The sequence below is a fragment of the Sminthopsis crassicaudata genome, chromosome 1, assembly GCF_048593235.1.
Source record: "Sminthopsis crassicaudata isolate SCR6 chromosome 1, ASM4859323v1, whole genome shotgun sequence".
Taxonomy (NCBI): Eukaryota; Metazoa; Chordata; class Mammalia; order Dasyuromorphia; family Dasyuridae; genus Sminthopsis; species Sminthopsis crassicaudata.
The window spans coordinates 695,874,207-695,885,969 of record NC_133617.1 but is presented as its reverse complement, the minus strand read 5'-3'; the positions used below and the strand labels follow the sequence as shown (position 1 = coordinate 695,885,969).

General features: G+C 42.1%; 1 protein-coding gene across 1 annotated transcript in view; it reads right to left on the bottom strand.

Moving 5' to 3' along the window:
* Window positions 1-1,343: 1,343 nt before the first annotated feature.
* RAB43 (RAB43, member RAS oncogene family) overlaps window positions 1,344-11,763 on the bottom strand; it is a 29,841-nt gene continuing 19,421 nt past the window's right edge. Inside the window, exons 2-3 of the mRNA XM_074283704.1 lie at window positions 9,235-9,418; window positions 1,344-6,790 (exon numbers count right to left, since the gene is read on the bottom strand). Coding sequence (XP_074139805.1) covers window positions 6,540-6,790; window positions 9,235-9,418 — 435 coding nt within the window. The 3' untranslated portion in view covers window positions 1,344-6,539. The remainder of the gene's footprint in view (window positions 6,791-9,234; window positions 9,419-11,763) is intronic.

Here is an 11,763-nt window from a genome sequence, read left to right as displayed (position 1 = left end):
TTCTTCCGGTGGCCTAATCATTCACCATCTCAGCCTCTATGAAAGGAAGGAAACCAGCATTTATTAAGTGCCTACAATATGCACTACACTGTGCTAAACACTCTATAATTACCTCACTTAGCTGTCAGTCCTGGGAGGAGGGTGCTATAATTATGCCCATTTTATAGCGAAGGAAACTGAGGCAGATAGGTTAAGTAACTTGTCCAAGGGGGAGTCTTAAGACTAGATTTTAATTCCTTTGGCACCCCCTATGCACTGAAGAAAAAAAAAAAAGGCTATTTTTCCATTAGAATATAAGGTCCTTAAGCTAGGAACTTTGCTTTTGTATTTCTATCCTAGCATAATGGTTGACACATAGTTAAGGACTTTAATAAATGCTTTTTTCCCCTTATTGTATGACCATTTTTGTGGGTGTCATTTGCAAAATGAAGTCAGTTGCCTCTAATGTTTCTTCCAGATCTAGAGCCCTCACTGGGTTAGTTACTTTAACTACTATTAATAATGGCCCTAGGCATCCTCTGAATCTTGAGATTAATGGTCCTATAAAATCATAATAAATTGGTTTACAAATAATATTATAATCATTTATTGTAAATATCTTATGATGATTTGGTCATATCCATGTTCTCATTTGATCTTCATCTTGTTCTAAAGTGGGGATTATTTTCATTTTACACATGAGAAAATAGGATTTCAGAGTGATTCATGCCTAGGACTAGAAAATGCCTCATCCTTTATATTTCTTGCCACAAAAATATGGAACTTGGCGATCCAATCCTTTTTTTTAGCAAATCAGGTCTATGGTCTATGGCTGCAGAGAAATTGAAATTCAGGAAGTGAAGCGTTTGGGGGAGTCATTGGTAGAGTTGGGGCGAGAAACCAGCATGACGTGTGTAGGGGAAGGAGTGGACCAGAGGGGAAGTTGGGTTCTAGGGCTCTAAAGTCAGTGGAACTTTGAACAAGTCAGCATTTCTGCGCTTTTCTTTAAAATGCAGTTATTAGACCCCCCCCCCAAAGTTTTTATATTTTGAAATTTGAATTTCTATATTTGAAAATTATTGACTGAAACCTAGGATTCACATCTTCATCCCAAATTTTGAGAAGGCCAACTTGGAAAAATAGTATTTCTTGGTGGCTCTTTGGACTATAGTTTTCTGAGGGAAAAGGCAAAATCCCTTTGCCCATAAAACTTGTACGGGTACACACACACACACACACACACACACACACACACACACACACTCACTCACTCTCCTACCAGGAAATGAAGCTCTGGCTGGGGATGTGGTTACTTTAGCTTGAATCTAATGCGAGTGGGAAACACTGATGGAGAAACAACAAAGATCTTTGCAGGTCTGCTTTTTTTAATGAAATCTGTTTAATGGTGTACATGGGTGTAGCAACTCTGGTTCTGCTAAAATTTTCCAAAAGGCAAGTTTCATATTTTTAAAAATAAACATTTTTATTAATAAAGTTTATAAATCCATAAATAGATGAAAGGTAAAATATCAAAAAAAAAATGACTAAAGTATACAAAGTTCACTCTCAAGGCCTCACATTCCAAATTGCCTTGGCCTTTTCCAGGTAGGTCAAGTCAAAAAAAGCGAATGGTTCCCCACGTTCTCCTGAGGAGAAAAGTGACTGAGGAGCTACAGGACACAGAGAATGTGACAGAAGAGAAAAGGGGAGCCCAAGAGGTGGCCACCCAACACTGTCATCTCTGAAGTAATTTTGGAAATGAAATAATTGAATTCAATATGAATTAAGAGCTTTCTTCCCTCCTGCGCATTGGCAATCCAGAATCCCCGCTGGATCTCAACTTTCTGCCCTTGAGGGACCAATAGACACACCACTATCAGTCTGGGGGCATCTGTGAGTCTCCCCTAGAGTAAGGACAGATCTATGTGGAGGATGGCAGTTTCACAAAAAGGAAAAAAAAAATCGTACAGTCTTGGAATGATTCCTCATCCCCACCTCCTCAGAGTAGAGAATGCCCAAATCTGTTTCCAGTTTCTATTTTAAATACATTACAACATGCAAACCCTGGTCATTGGACAAGCTATCTCAGCAGATGGCCAAGATTACAGTTGAGATATCTGGGAGATCAGGGGCAAGCTCACTGAACCCCCCCCCCAATGGTGCCAGGACAAGGCCATGGTTTGGCCGTGTTAACTCCAGCTGAACCCAAACTTTCACGGCCTGTCCCCCAGAAGCCAGTGTCCACTTCGGGCCGTTTGCTTCCAGAACAGCCAACCTCCCCCGCTGGCCTGGCTGGCTGCACTGGGCCCGAGCAGCTCCTCCTCCTGCTCTTTGGTAATTTATAAACAAGGAAGAGATTAGAACAGGTTCTCCTCACTCTAGGTGGGGGAGGCGATTCAGGGAAGGACATTTAAGAAGGTTGGCGTTCGCCTTGGCCAAATTCTCCACAGTTACCCAGCAGTCTGATGGGTAAACACCAGGCTGATGGAAAGAACAAGCTCTCACTCTTCTCATTTGGTCTTCCAAAGGCTCAAGTGGAATGAAAGCTATTTCCCAGTTCCTTTTAAATTTGTATATTGCATTTATTTAATATACTTAGAACCTACTGATTAACGGATGGTGCTGGGCTAGACCCTAGGACAACACTAAGTTAAGATGGGGTGCTTGTACCTTACAAGCGGACCGCTATCCACCCCAGACCATCACCACACAATGCCAGTAAGGGGAGGGTGGTACCAAGCTCCAGAGAGGAAGGTTGTTGAGGCTTTAATCAGGGCCATACAGGATGGTCAGATTTTGATAGGTCCACTCCAGGGGACCTTCCAGGAAGGGCAGAATGTCAGGAAAGGAAAAATTTTAGGAAAGGAAAAATTTTGGGAAAGGACTGGAAAAATAATGGAAGGCTGAATTTGGGATTTACTCAGCAGGCAAAGGCAAGTGTATGGGTGATATCAAAGGGAATGGCATAAGAGATGTACTTTAGCAAGCTAAATCTGGTGATGTGTCGGGCGTGCTCCAGGGGTGAGCCAATGGCGGCGGAGGCGCAGTGAAGGGGTTATTACTCTAATCCAGGCTTGAGGTGATCCAAAGCCTGTGGTAGGGCAGGCCTGCCAGAAGGAATGGAGATTTTCCAAGTTGAAGGGTTAGCAACTGATTGGATCTGGTTAGCAAGAAAGTGGTCAAAGACAAGGGTAACAATTTCTAAAGGTGCCACAGGAGAAACTGGGTTTAGGGGACAAAGGAGTTTTAAAATAGCCTTAATTTTTACTCAACATGGGTGACTGAAATGAAGACATGATGTCAAGAGAAATAGAGGAAGGGACCTGGCTTACACTAAGGGAAGAACAGCAAGGACAGAGATTGTTTTCCACAAAAGCCACATACCAGGAGTTCCCTTCTTTTACAAGAGAACCATGAATCTCCTGTCCTAGACAACAGTCTTGGGAGCAAGGCACACATTTTTAACCAAAGCCCTTTTTTCAGCCCAAGCACAAAATGCACAGTAAACTAACTTGGCAGCTCCATAGGGGTTGAAAATGAACAAGTTGAGAGGCTGAGAAACTAACAGTAAGAAAGCAAGCTATAGCTCTGGCTGTAGGCTGACAAATAGCCAACTTGTGCTTTCATATAAAAAGGGAATTCTACAGTGGATGATAGTCTTGAATAACAGTGAAATCTTCAGCTTAGGGGAAATAGCCATCATTATGTGCTAAGGAAAAAAACCATTGGTCCCACATTTTACTCCTAGGAAATGATTTGTCACATGGAAGAAGTCAGTAGAAAGAAGCCCTTTCTTCACAATAACCTTGTGAGGTGAGAAAGATCTGGCTCCAGATAGCGATTTTGGGTGGCTTCCTTTCCCAACACCCAAGGATGGGGGAGGTGTATAGCAAGATCAGAATGAAGCCCTTTTCTTCCCCCTTCTTGACTATTAAAAGGGACCTCTTCCAAACCTGTATCTCAGATGCACCTTGGAGAACTAGGGTCTAGCTACTTTTGTACTGGGGACAAGACAGAGGTGGCTTTTGTGCAATGACATCAGGCACCTTTGTTGGGGAACCCAGACCAAGAAAGAAAAAAAAGGCTTCTAGGTACTAGGTTCTGTCCCCTTACCTCACATCCATGAAGAGGCTATTAACCCACCGCCATCCTCAGAATCATGATTTAGCAGAATCCAAATTTTGGCAGTAGATTCTGGCAAAGTTGGGATCTCAGGGCCCTGGATCTCCTGTTGGCAGCTTTGTGAGAGGGATCTGGGAGGAGAGAAGGATCTCCTTCCCTAGACAAACTATCAGGACCCCATCTGGAATCAACATTACTTTCTGGATGTGGCTGGAATGGGGCAGCAACAGCTGCTCACTCTTCCAACCAGCTGCTACCATTTCTCAGCAGTACCTGCAGCCATTCTGGCTTGGTTCCACCCATCCCCAGGGCTAACCCTGGAAGGGAGGGTAGCAGCAGGTCCCAGAACCCAGAAACCTCCTTCGGGAATGAATATAGAGAATTCATATCCTGAAATCCAAAGAAAGGGTCTGAGGACACAAAGCTGCCAGAATTATTAGGAAGACAGAGTTACACAGTGCAAGGTAAGTATGGGTTATTTTTTGCTCCTCAAAGTTCTACAGTAAGGTAACAAAAACAGGGCCCCTGAGAATGTGCTCAGATCACTTCAGAAATGAAGACTTAGAGATGCAGCACATGCAGCCTTGTTATGTTCCATTAACCTCACGGATTATTAAAAGTTAAAAATTGTCCCTCTAAGTGGGGTCCTGAGGGAATTGGAGGCAGGAAAGTTTCCAAGTCAGAGGAGGCTCAGAACTAGGGTCATTGAGGGCAATCTAGAATATCTGGGAAGAAGAGGGAGGCAGTGATGGACAGGTCAAGTTGACATCCCAGAGAGGGCAGAGGACTTGCTGACACAAAGGCCAATGGGTTGGCCATTTCTGTGCAGTTCCCAATGACATGAGTAGGCTTGTGAGGATGCCCAAAGTTGGTTCATTTGTGAACTCGGGGTTCATAAATTTCTAAGAGACTTAACTACAGTGCTTAGAAGAGAATTCTGAAAAGAGGGAGGGTTTGTTTTTAAAATTTTTCATTTGGAGACAGAATGAACTTGTTCTTCAACATTGTTTTAGCAGATTTGTCTGGAGGAAAAGCTAATGTTTCAAAGGAGCAGAGGGGAATTTCTGGGCCTACCTTGTTAGAAACCAGAAAGAGAGGAAGCTCGTGTGGCTGGGTGCCAGCTTTGACCCTATCTCTTTCCTGTGTGATGAGCTGCAGGGAACTGCTCTGAATGGAAATGTTCAAGAGCTCAAATCTCTGGACCTCGAGATAACGGTGTTCTTCCCTACCCTAACCATGGGTGAGAAGCAGATTGGAAGGACCTTGCCCCCCTCTGTGCTTTTGGGGTATTTTCACTTTCTAATTAACAGGTTTACAATTCTTCTAAAAATATAACTTTCTCAGGAATTTGTTTCCACTGAGAAAGAACACTAATGACTGTCTGAACCTTATCTCCCCACCCTCCATACCTGCTCTTCAGAACACTTGAGCTGTTGAATTACATTTAATTACCTTTTAAAAACCCTGGGGCAGGAATAAAAGGGGTGTTTAGAACTGGAAGAACAAAGCCTTCTAAGCTAAAAAAAGGCAGAATTTGGTCTCTTCCCAGTTTCCCACTGGGTCCCCACACTCAGGAAGAGGGGAGTCTGAACTAAGCTGATGGGTGCCAAGATGGCCCTCACCACACCCTGCTCATCCAATTCTGTTTACACAAGGGGTGGCCCCGGAAAGGGGAGATTGCCTCTTGGTCCAAGAAAGAAACCTAAAGTGACCAGAGTCACTTGGAAACAGCCAATCAAAATAGTATGAAAACCAAAAACAGGGTAAAAGTGAGGGGGGGAAAAGGACTTAAACCCCATTCAAACTCTACTTCACTTATAGACCATTTACCTAAAAATATAATTTAAAAAGATCTGAATGATCAGAATAACATGATAGAAACCAGGACTGGCAAGGGGAAGCAGTACCTCATCTCACTGGGTATCAGTTCCCTTTCAGAGCTGAGGACAATCCTCTTCTCTTATCCCACCAGCTAATTTTGTAGGAGCTTGGATGGCTCCTGCAACGTGAAGAACTTAGACAAAGGATGCTGGGGCTGAATTGAAACTACTTGTATCTCAAATGAGTCTGAGGGGAAAAAACCTTGCCCTCCCTTCCTCTTCCCTGCATCTACACCAAAGTCAAAGAATCAGTAAGGCTCATCTTCAGAGCAAAGGAGACAAAGGACTAAGTTAACGCCCTCCCCCAATTCTTCCAGAAGAATTTCCCCCTTATTATGGCCATACTAGTAGACACAATTGCCTTATCTATGTCCCTTTAAAAAAGAAAAAAAAAATCAGCAAAGCACAATCATAACTGCTCTGGCTGCTACAGAATTGTTGGTCCCCCATTTTGGGGCAGGAGTTATTGCAGTAACACTACTTAGCATTAGGTCAAAGGAAACTACAGTATTAGCACTGTATCACTCCATCAGCATCCATCGCCCGGACCCACTGCCATCAGCAGCCACAGCCCCAGCCTTCCGCCACGTCCTTGCTGTCCAGTTTGATGTTGTCTGTGTTCTTCTCGTTGAACACGGGGCCCCCGTGTCTCATCATGAGCTCGGTGGCCATCTTCACAAAGGCCTCCTCCACGTTGCTGGAGTCCTTGGCTGACGTCTCAATGGCGCAGAGGATCTCGTAACGCTCGGCCAGGAGCTGGGCTTCCTTCAACTGGACTTCCCGAAGGTCACTTAGGTCTGACTTGTTTCCTGCAGGGAGAAGGCAGTGTGTGTCAGTTAAAACAGATGGAATCTTCTCTTGAAGGGGGAAGGTAAGGAAAGAAGTGAAGTGAGGAAGCAGATTAAAACAAAGTAAAAGCATAAAATTCCCCTGAGACAGGAATTCTGTATATAATAAAATTACTTATGTATAACTAATATATTAATATACTACATAATAAGCATTAACCTGGAAGTGTTTATCTTCCCCTAACCCCACAATTAAACCCCCAAAACTCCTCTAAATCTCTCAACACTCTATTCCTCTAGTTATCTTCTAGGCCCAACTAATTACCTACTAAAGGGCCAGTCTAATAAGTGCTTGTTCACTCAACTCATTCATCTGACAGCCTATCCCCCCATTTTTGTTCACCTCCATCCTCTTCATTCTATTTTCACTGCACCCTTAATCAGATTATAATTACTGATTCCCAGTTAAGCACAGGACTAGGTGCTGGGGTAAACACTGATAGCATCATGTGGTCCCTGAGGTCATGGACCTTATTTACAATTCAGCCAGGGAGATGTGATTCATACATGAAATGGAAAAACTAACCATTTATGCAGAAGAGAATGAATGTGAGATAAGATACAAAATGCCCAGAGTCAAGAAGGGAAGAACTTGAAATTGGGGAGTGAGGTATACAAGTTTCACAAACTAGTAGGCATTGGAGATGGGTCTGGAAGAATCGGATGAACAAATTTTTGTGATCCTCCCATTTAGACTGGAGATGCCTTCACATGCTAGGAGTACAAGTTCCTCTAATTCAATGTTTTTGAGGCTTGTTGGTTACCTTCAAATTGATTTAGCCTGTTTGGTGAGCTGTTGACCAAGTGTGGCCCTTGTGTGTGAGGTAAGAGTTGTGTGGCGGAGGGATGAGCAGCTCAGAACAGGGATGGGCAAGTCTTCACACAGAAGGGCTAATCTTCCCTCAATGTTTAGGGTATATAATATACATGTATATGATGTATAAATGTATATAGGTAATGAGTGAGCTACAATGTCCCCTTTCCTCTCATTCCATTTGGCTCTGGAATGGTCAATGTAGAGACTGGTTTTACTTGACTATCCTTTATTTGTTTTTTCAATATTGTGGGGGAAGATGAAAAGAAGCAAGGGGTAATGATTAAGAAAGGGCATTGAAAAACAATGTATAAAAGAAGAGAGGGAATTTACCTTATAGAAAAATGGTAGAAAAATTGGATTTGGAGCCAAAGCACCTGGGTTGCAATAGTTCTACCATTTCATACCTGAATAAATTAAATCACTTACCCTTGCCTAGACCTCAGTTTACTAAAGTGACTAGATTAGACAACTTTGGTCCCTTTCAATTCTAGATCTAAATGTGGAGACATAAACCTTGCCAGCAAATCTGCTTTGAGAGCAGTTTCTATAGGGTTACAGTAGTGCCAGAAGCCAAATAACAAGGGATTGATGGTGAAGTGGGTAACAAGCCATGATAGCATTTGAGGGATGCTCTTCCAAGCTGTCCTCCGGATAGAAGGGTCAAAGGATTTTTTTTTTTTTTTTAAGGACTGTGAGAGCTAAGCACGTTTGTAAACAGACGGATATGGACCAAGGGAAAGAGAAAGATTAAAGATATATCACCTGGGTAATTGACAAGACAAAGTTCTGGAGGAGGGGAAAGAGAAACTTAGGGATTTTCAAAGTATAATTTAAAGACAGGTGGAGTATAAACTTAAGCTAAAAGGAATATTTCCCCTGAGATGAGAGGAAGGAGGAAAAAGTGATTTAAGAAGATTGAAGAGTTGTAGGACATTGAGGGAAAAATGGCTTGTCTGTAGAGTATCCTGCAGGATTATGAATAAATAAGGAAAAAGGCTGAGGACTATAGATATTTGGAATAATTCAAGGAATGAGATGGGAATCAGGAAATAAATCAAAGTGCTTAAGTGAATGAATGAATTTTAAACATGAATGTGGAGTCAGGTTCAATAGGAAAAGTTTTTCTCCTTAGACTGGCTAAGGATCAACATCACATAGTAGGGGTTTATGTTTCAATTGTTGGCAAGCTGAGAAAGAACAATGGATTAGGAATCAAGGGATTTGGGTTCAAATTATGGCTCTCTCCCCAGATGACTCTGGGCATCTCATTTCTCAGAACACAGAAAAGAAGAGGATTGGGTCTCATGACCTGTAATGATCTTTGTAGTTGTGGGGGGAAGAGAGAGAGAAGGAAATACCTGCCTTGTCTTAAGGGTTCCGAGTTAATACTAGGATAGAGGATATTTGAGTTGAAATTCTGGCTTGGCCACTATATGTTTCCTCATTTGTAAAAAAAAAGAGGAGATTTAAGCTACAGCATAACAACTCTATTGGGGTTAGGTGGCCAAAGCACATTGTACACCTTAGGTGTTTAATAAATGCTAAATTGGATTGCCAGGAAGTCAGGAAAGAAAGCTCTAAAGCTTACCAATCAGCAGCTGGACTATACTGGATCCTGCGTACTTTCTGACATCCTCAATCCAGTGAGGCACAGAGAGGAACGAACTCTTTTTGGTGATGTCGTAGGCAAGGATGGCTCCATTGGCGCTTCGGTAATAGCTCTGGGTGATAGTCCGGAAACGCTCCTGGCCAGCCGTGTCCCAGATTTGTAGCTACATGAAGAGAGGGGAGAGATTGGGTAATTGTGAGATCCAAATGAAACCAAGAGAGATAATGACACCTAAAGGACAGGATCCCTAGTGATGGATGTTATTTGTGCTGGATCCTAAAGCTGACAGTGAGGAGGTCTAAGGGAGCGGGGCACCAGGTGGGCGAGTGCTCTTGGCCCACAGGGGTGCCATGCAATAGAGGTTGTAGACACTCAGGTAAATGTTTACCCCAGGCAGCCCAGGCAGTTGTTCCTGAGCCAAGATCCTAGGATCTGGTTTTTCATGGAATTCAGCACAGTAAGCCCCCACCCAGCTGCTGCCCCCAGTTTCATCGTGGGCATCATTGCCCTGGTTGACTGCTCCCGTACCACTCGTTCCCAAACTACAATCACATTTACTTCACAGAACCAGAAGGGTCTCTAAGCCCTCCTACTCAGAAGACAAAGATAGGAATTCTAAAGCCCATCTCTCAACCTCCTAAGGAGAAACACATCCAGAACTCAAGATAACTGGGGGAGAAGACAGAGAAGGCATTTGTGAAAATGCCTTCCTTGCCAGTTATCCACCCACCTTGGACATATATTTTCATCAGGGAAGTAACTGTTGCTCAAATTCTCACCTCCTCTAGTTCTGTTTCAACAGGTATCCAAAAAAAGATGAGGCATATAGAATAACTCGAGGAAATTATAACCAATCACTGCTTCCTTAGCCAAGTGATATTAGCTGCGATAAGCCTACAGTGAAAAGATGATCTTTTTGGAAAGGGAGCTTGAGGGGAGGGCAGAACAAATTCTGCTATATGGTGGTAATGGGATACTACTGTGCCATAAGAATTATGAGGAAGCTTAGTTCTGTCTCCAGTCTTTCTCTAGGAAGTTAGAGGAAAGGCTAAGCTGTCTCCTCCTCTATGAAGAAAAGGCAAAGGAAGATTGTGTGAGAAGCACCCCATGCCCAAGTCTCACCATAGGAAAACTTCTATGAACTGGTGTGGAGTGAAATGCGTCTGATACAGAGAGAGCCAAAATAATTTTATTCCAGAACAACATTGTAACTTTGAAAGACTTAATTCTACATCAATGCAACAAGTGAAGAAACATGCTACTTACTCACCTCCTAATACAGGTCACAGACTCAAGAGTGTAGATTGAGACATTTTTCATGTTGGATACAGTCAATGCAGGAATGTTTACTTGACCCTATTTCTTACTGGATGTTACACATTTATCCATTGTTAAGAGGCCCAACTAGGATCTAAGATTATTAGGGTCCAGTGAACCATTTCCACAAAAAATTTACTAATTTTTTTTGCTAGGTACTAAATAGTAATTAATTAGTAAATTATGTGACCTTCAGCAGTAATTTCATCTGTCTAAGGCTTTGGTTTCCTAATGGGAGTTGGACTAAATTAACTTATTTTCATTTTAATTCTATATTTTATTTGGTGCACTTTAAAATATTCAGGAGTTAAGACCTTGTTCAGACTTTTACTTGTCTCTTGCCAGCCTAGAGCTCAAGTTCCCTTTGTGTGGCTGACTAGCTCACCCCTCAAGACTAACTGGGATAAGATACCTTGGTTTCCAGGCGTATCAGAATGTTAAAGCTTGTCTTGTCCTGAAATTAATGTAAGACAATTTCTAAGGACCCATGGTGAAAAATTACTACGCACCCAAAAGAGAAAGGAATCTGTGCAAACTGTTTCTCTGCTCTTGTGTCTCTTGCCCTATCTCTCCTACTCCCTTCATTCTACACTTAAAGTCACTTTTTCTGAGGATTTCTTCTTCTACTACCCCTTCCATCCTTTTGTCCTAAAATTTCCCATTCCCTTTGTATTAAGCAATAAGAAAGCAAACAAATTACAAGATACACTTAAGATATTTAGAGATGAATGATTCAGTTTTCAAAATCCAAACATCCTGATAAGAAATCTTCTACAGATAAAGAAACCAAAGCTCAAGACAATTTATAAATGACCCGTCTAATATCACAAAACTAGTAGGGATTCGAGGCATAACCCAGGTCTTGGTTCTCTAGTTTTCTCTTGTGATAAAAAGAAACACAAGTAAGGAAATAGTGACCACACTGACAATGTATAAAATAATCTAGGTAGTCTTCCCCTTCTGAAGCTAAGGGAGATAATTTCATTATCTACATCCTAGATGTTATAAAAGTTATTTATATTAAGTTGCCTGTTAACTAGAAAGTTTTAGCTCTCTCTCAATTTGTTATATTTTTTTCTCTTTGGAAGATTTTATCTTCAGAAGTAGTAGCAATAGTAGTAATAGCTAACTTATATGGTGTTTCTATGGTTTAGAAAGAGCTTTCCTTACAATCTACCCATTTTGTGGATG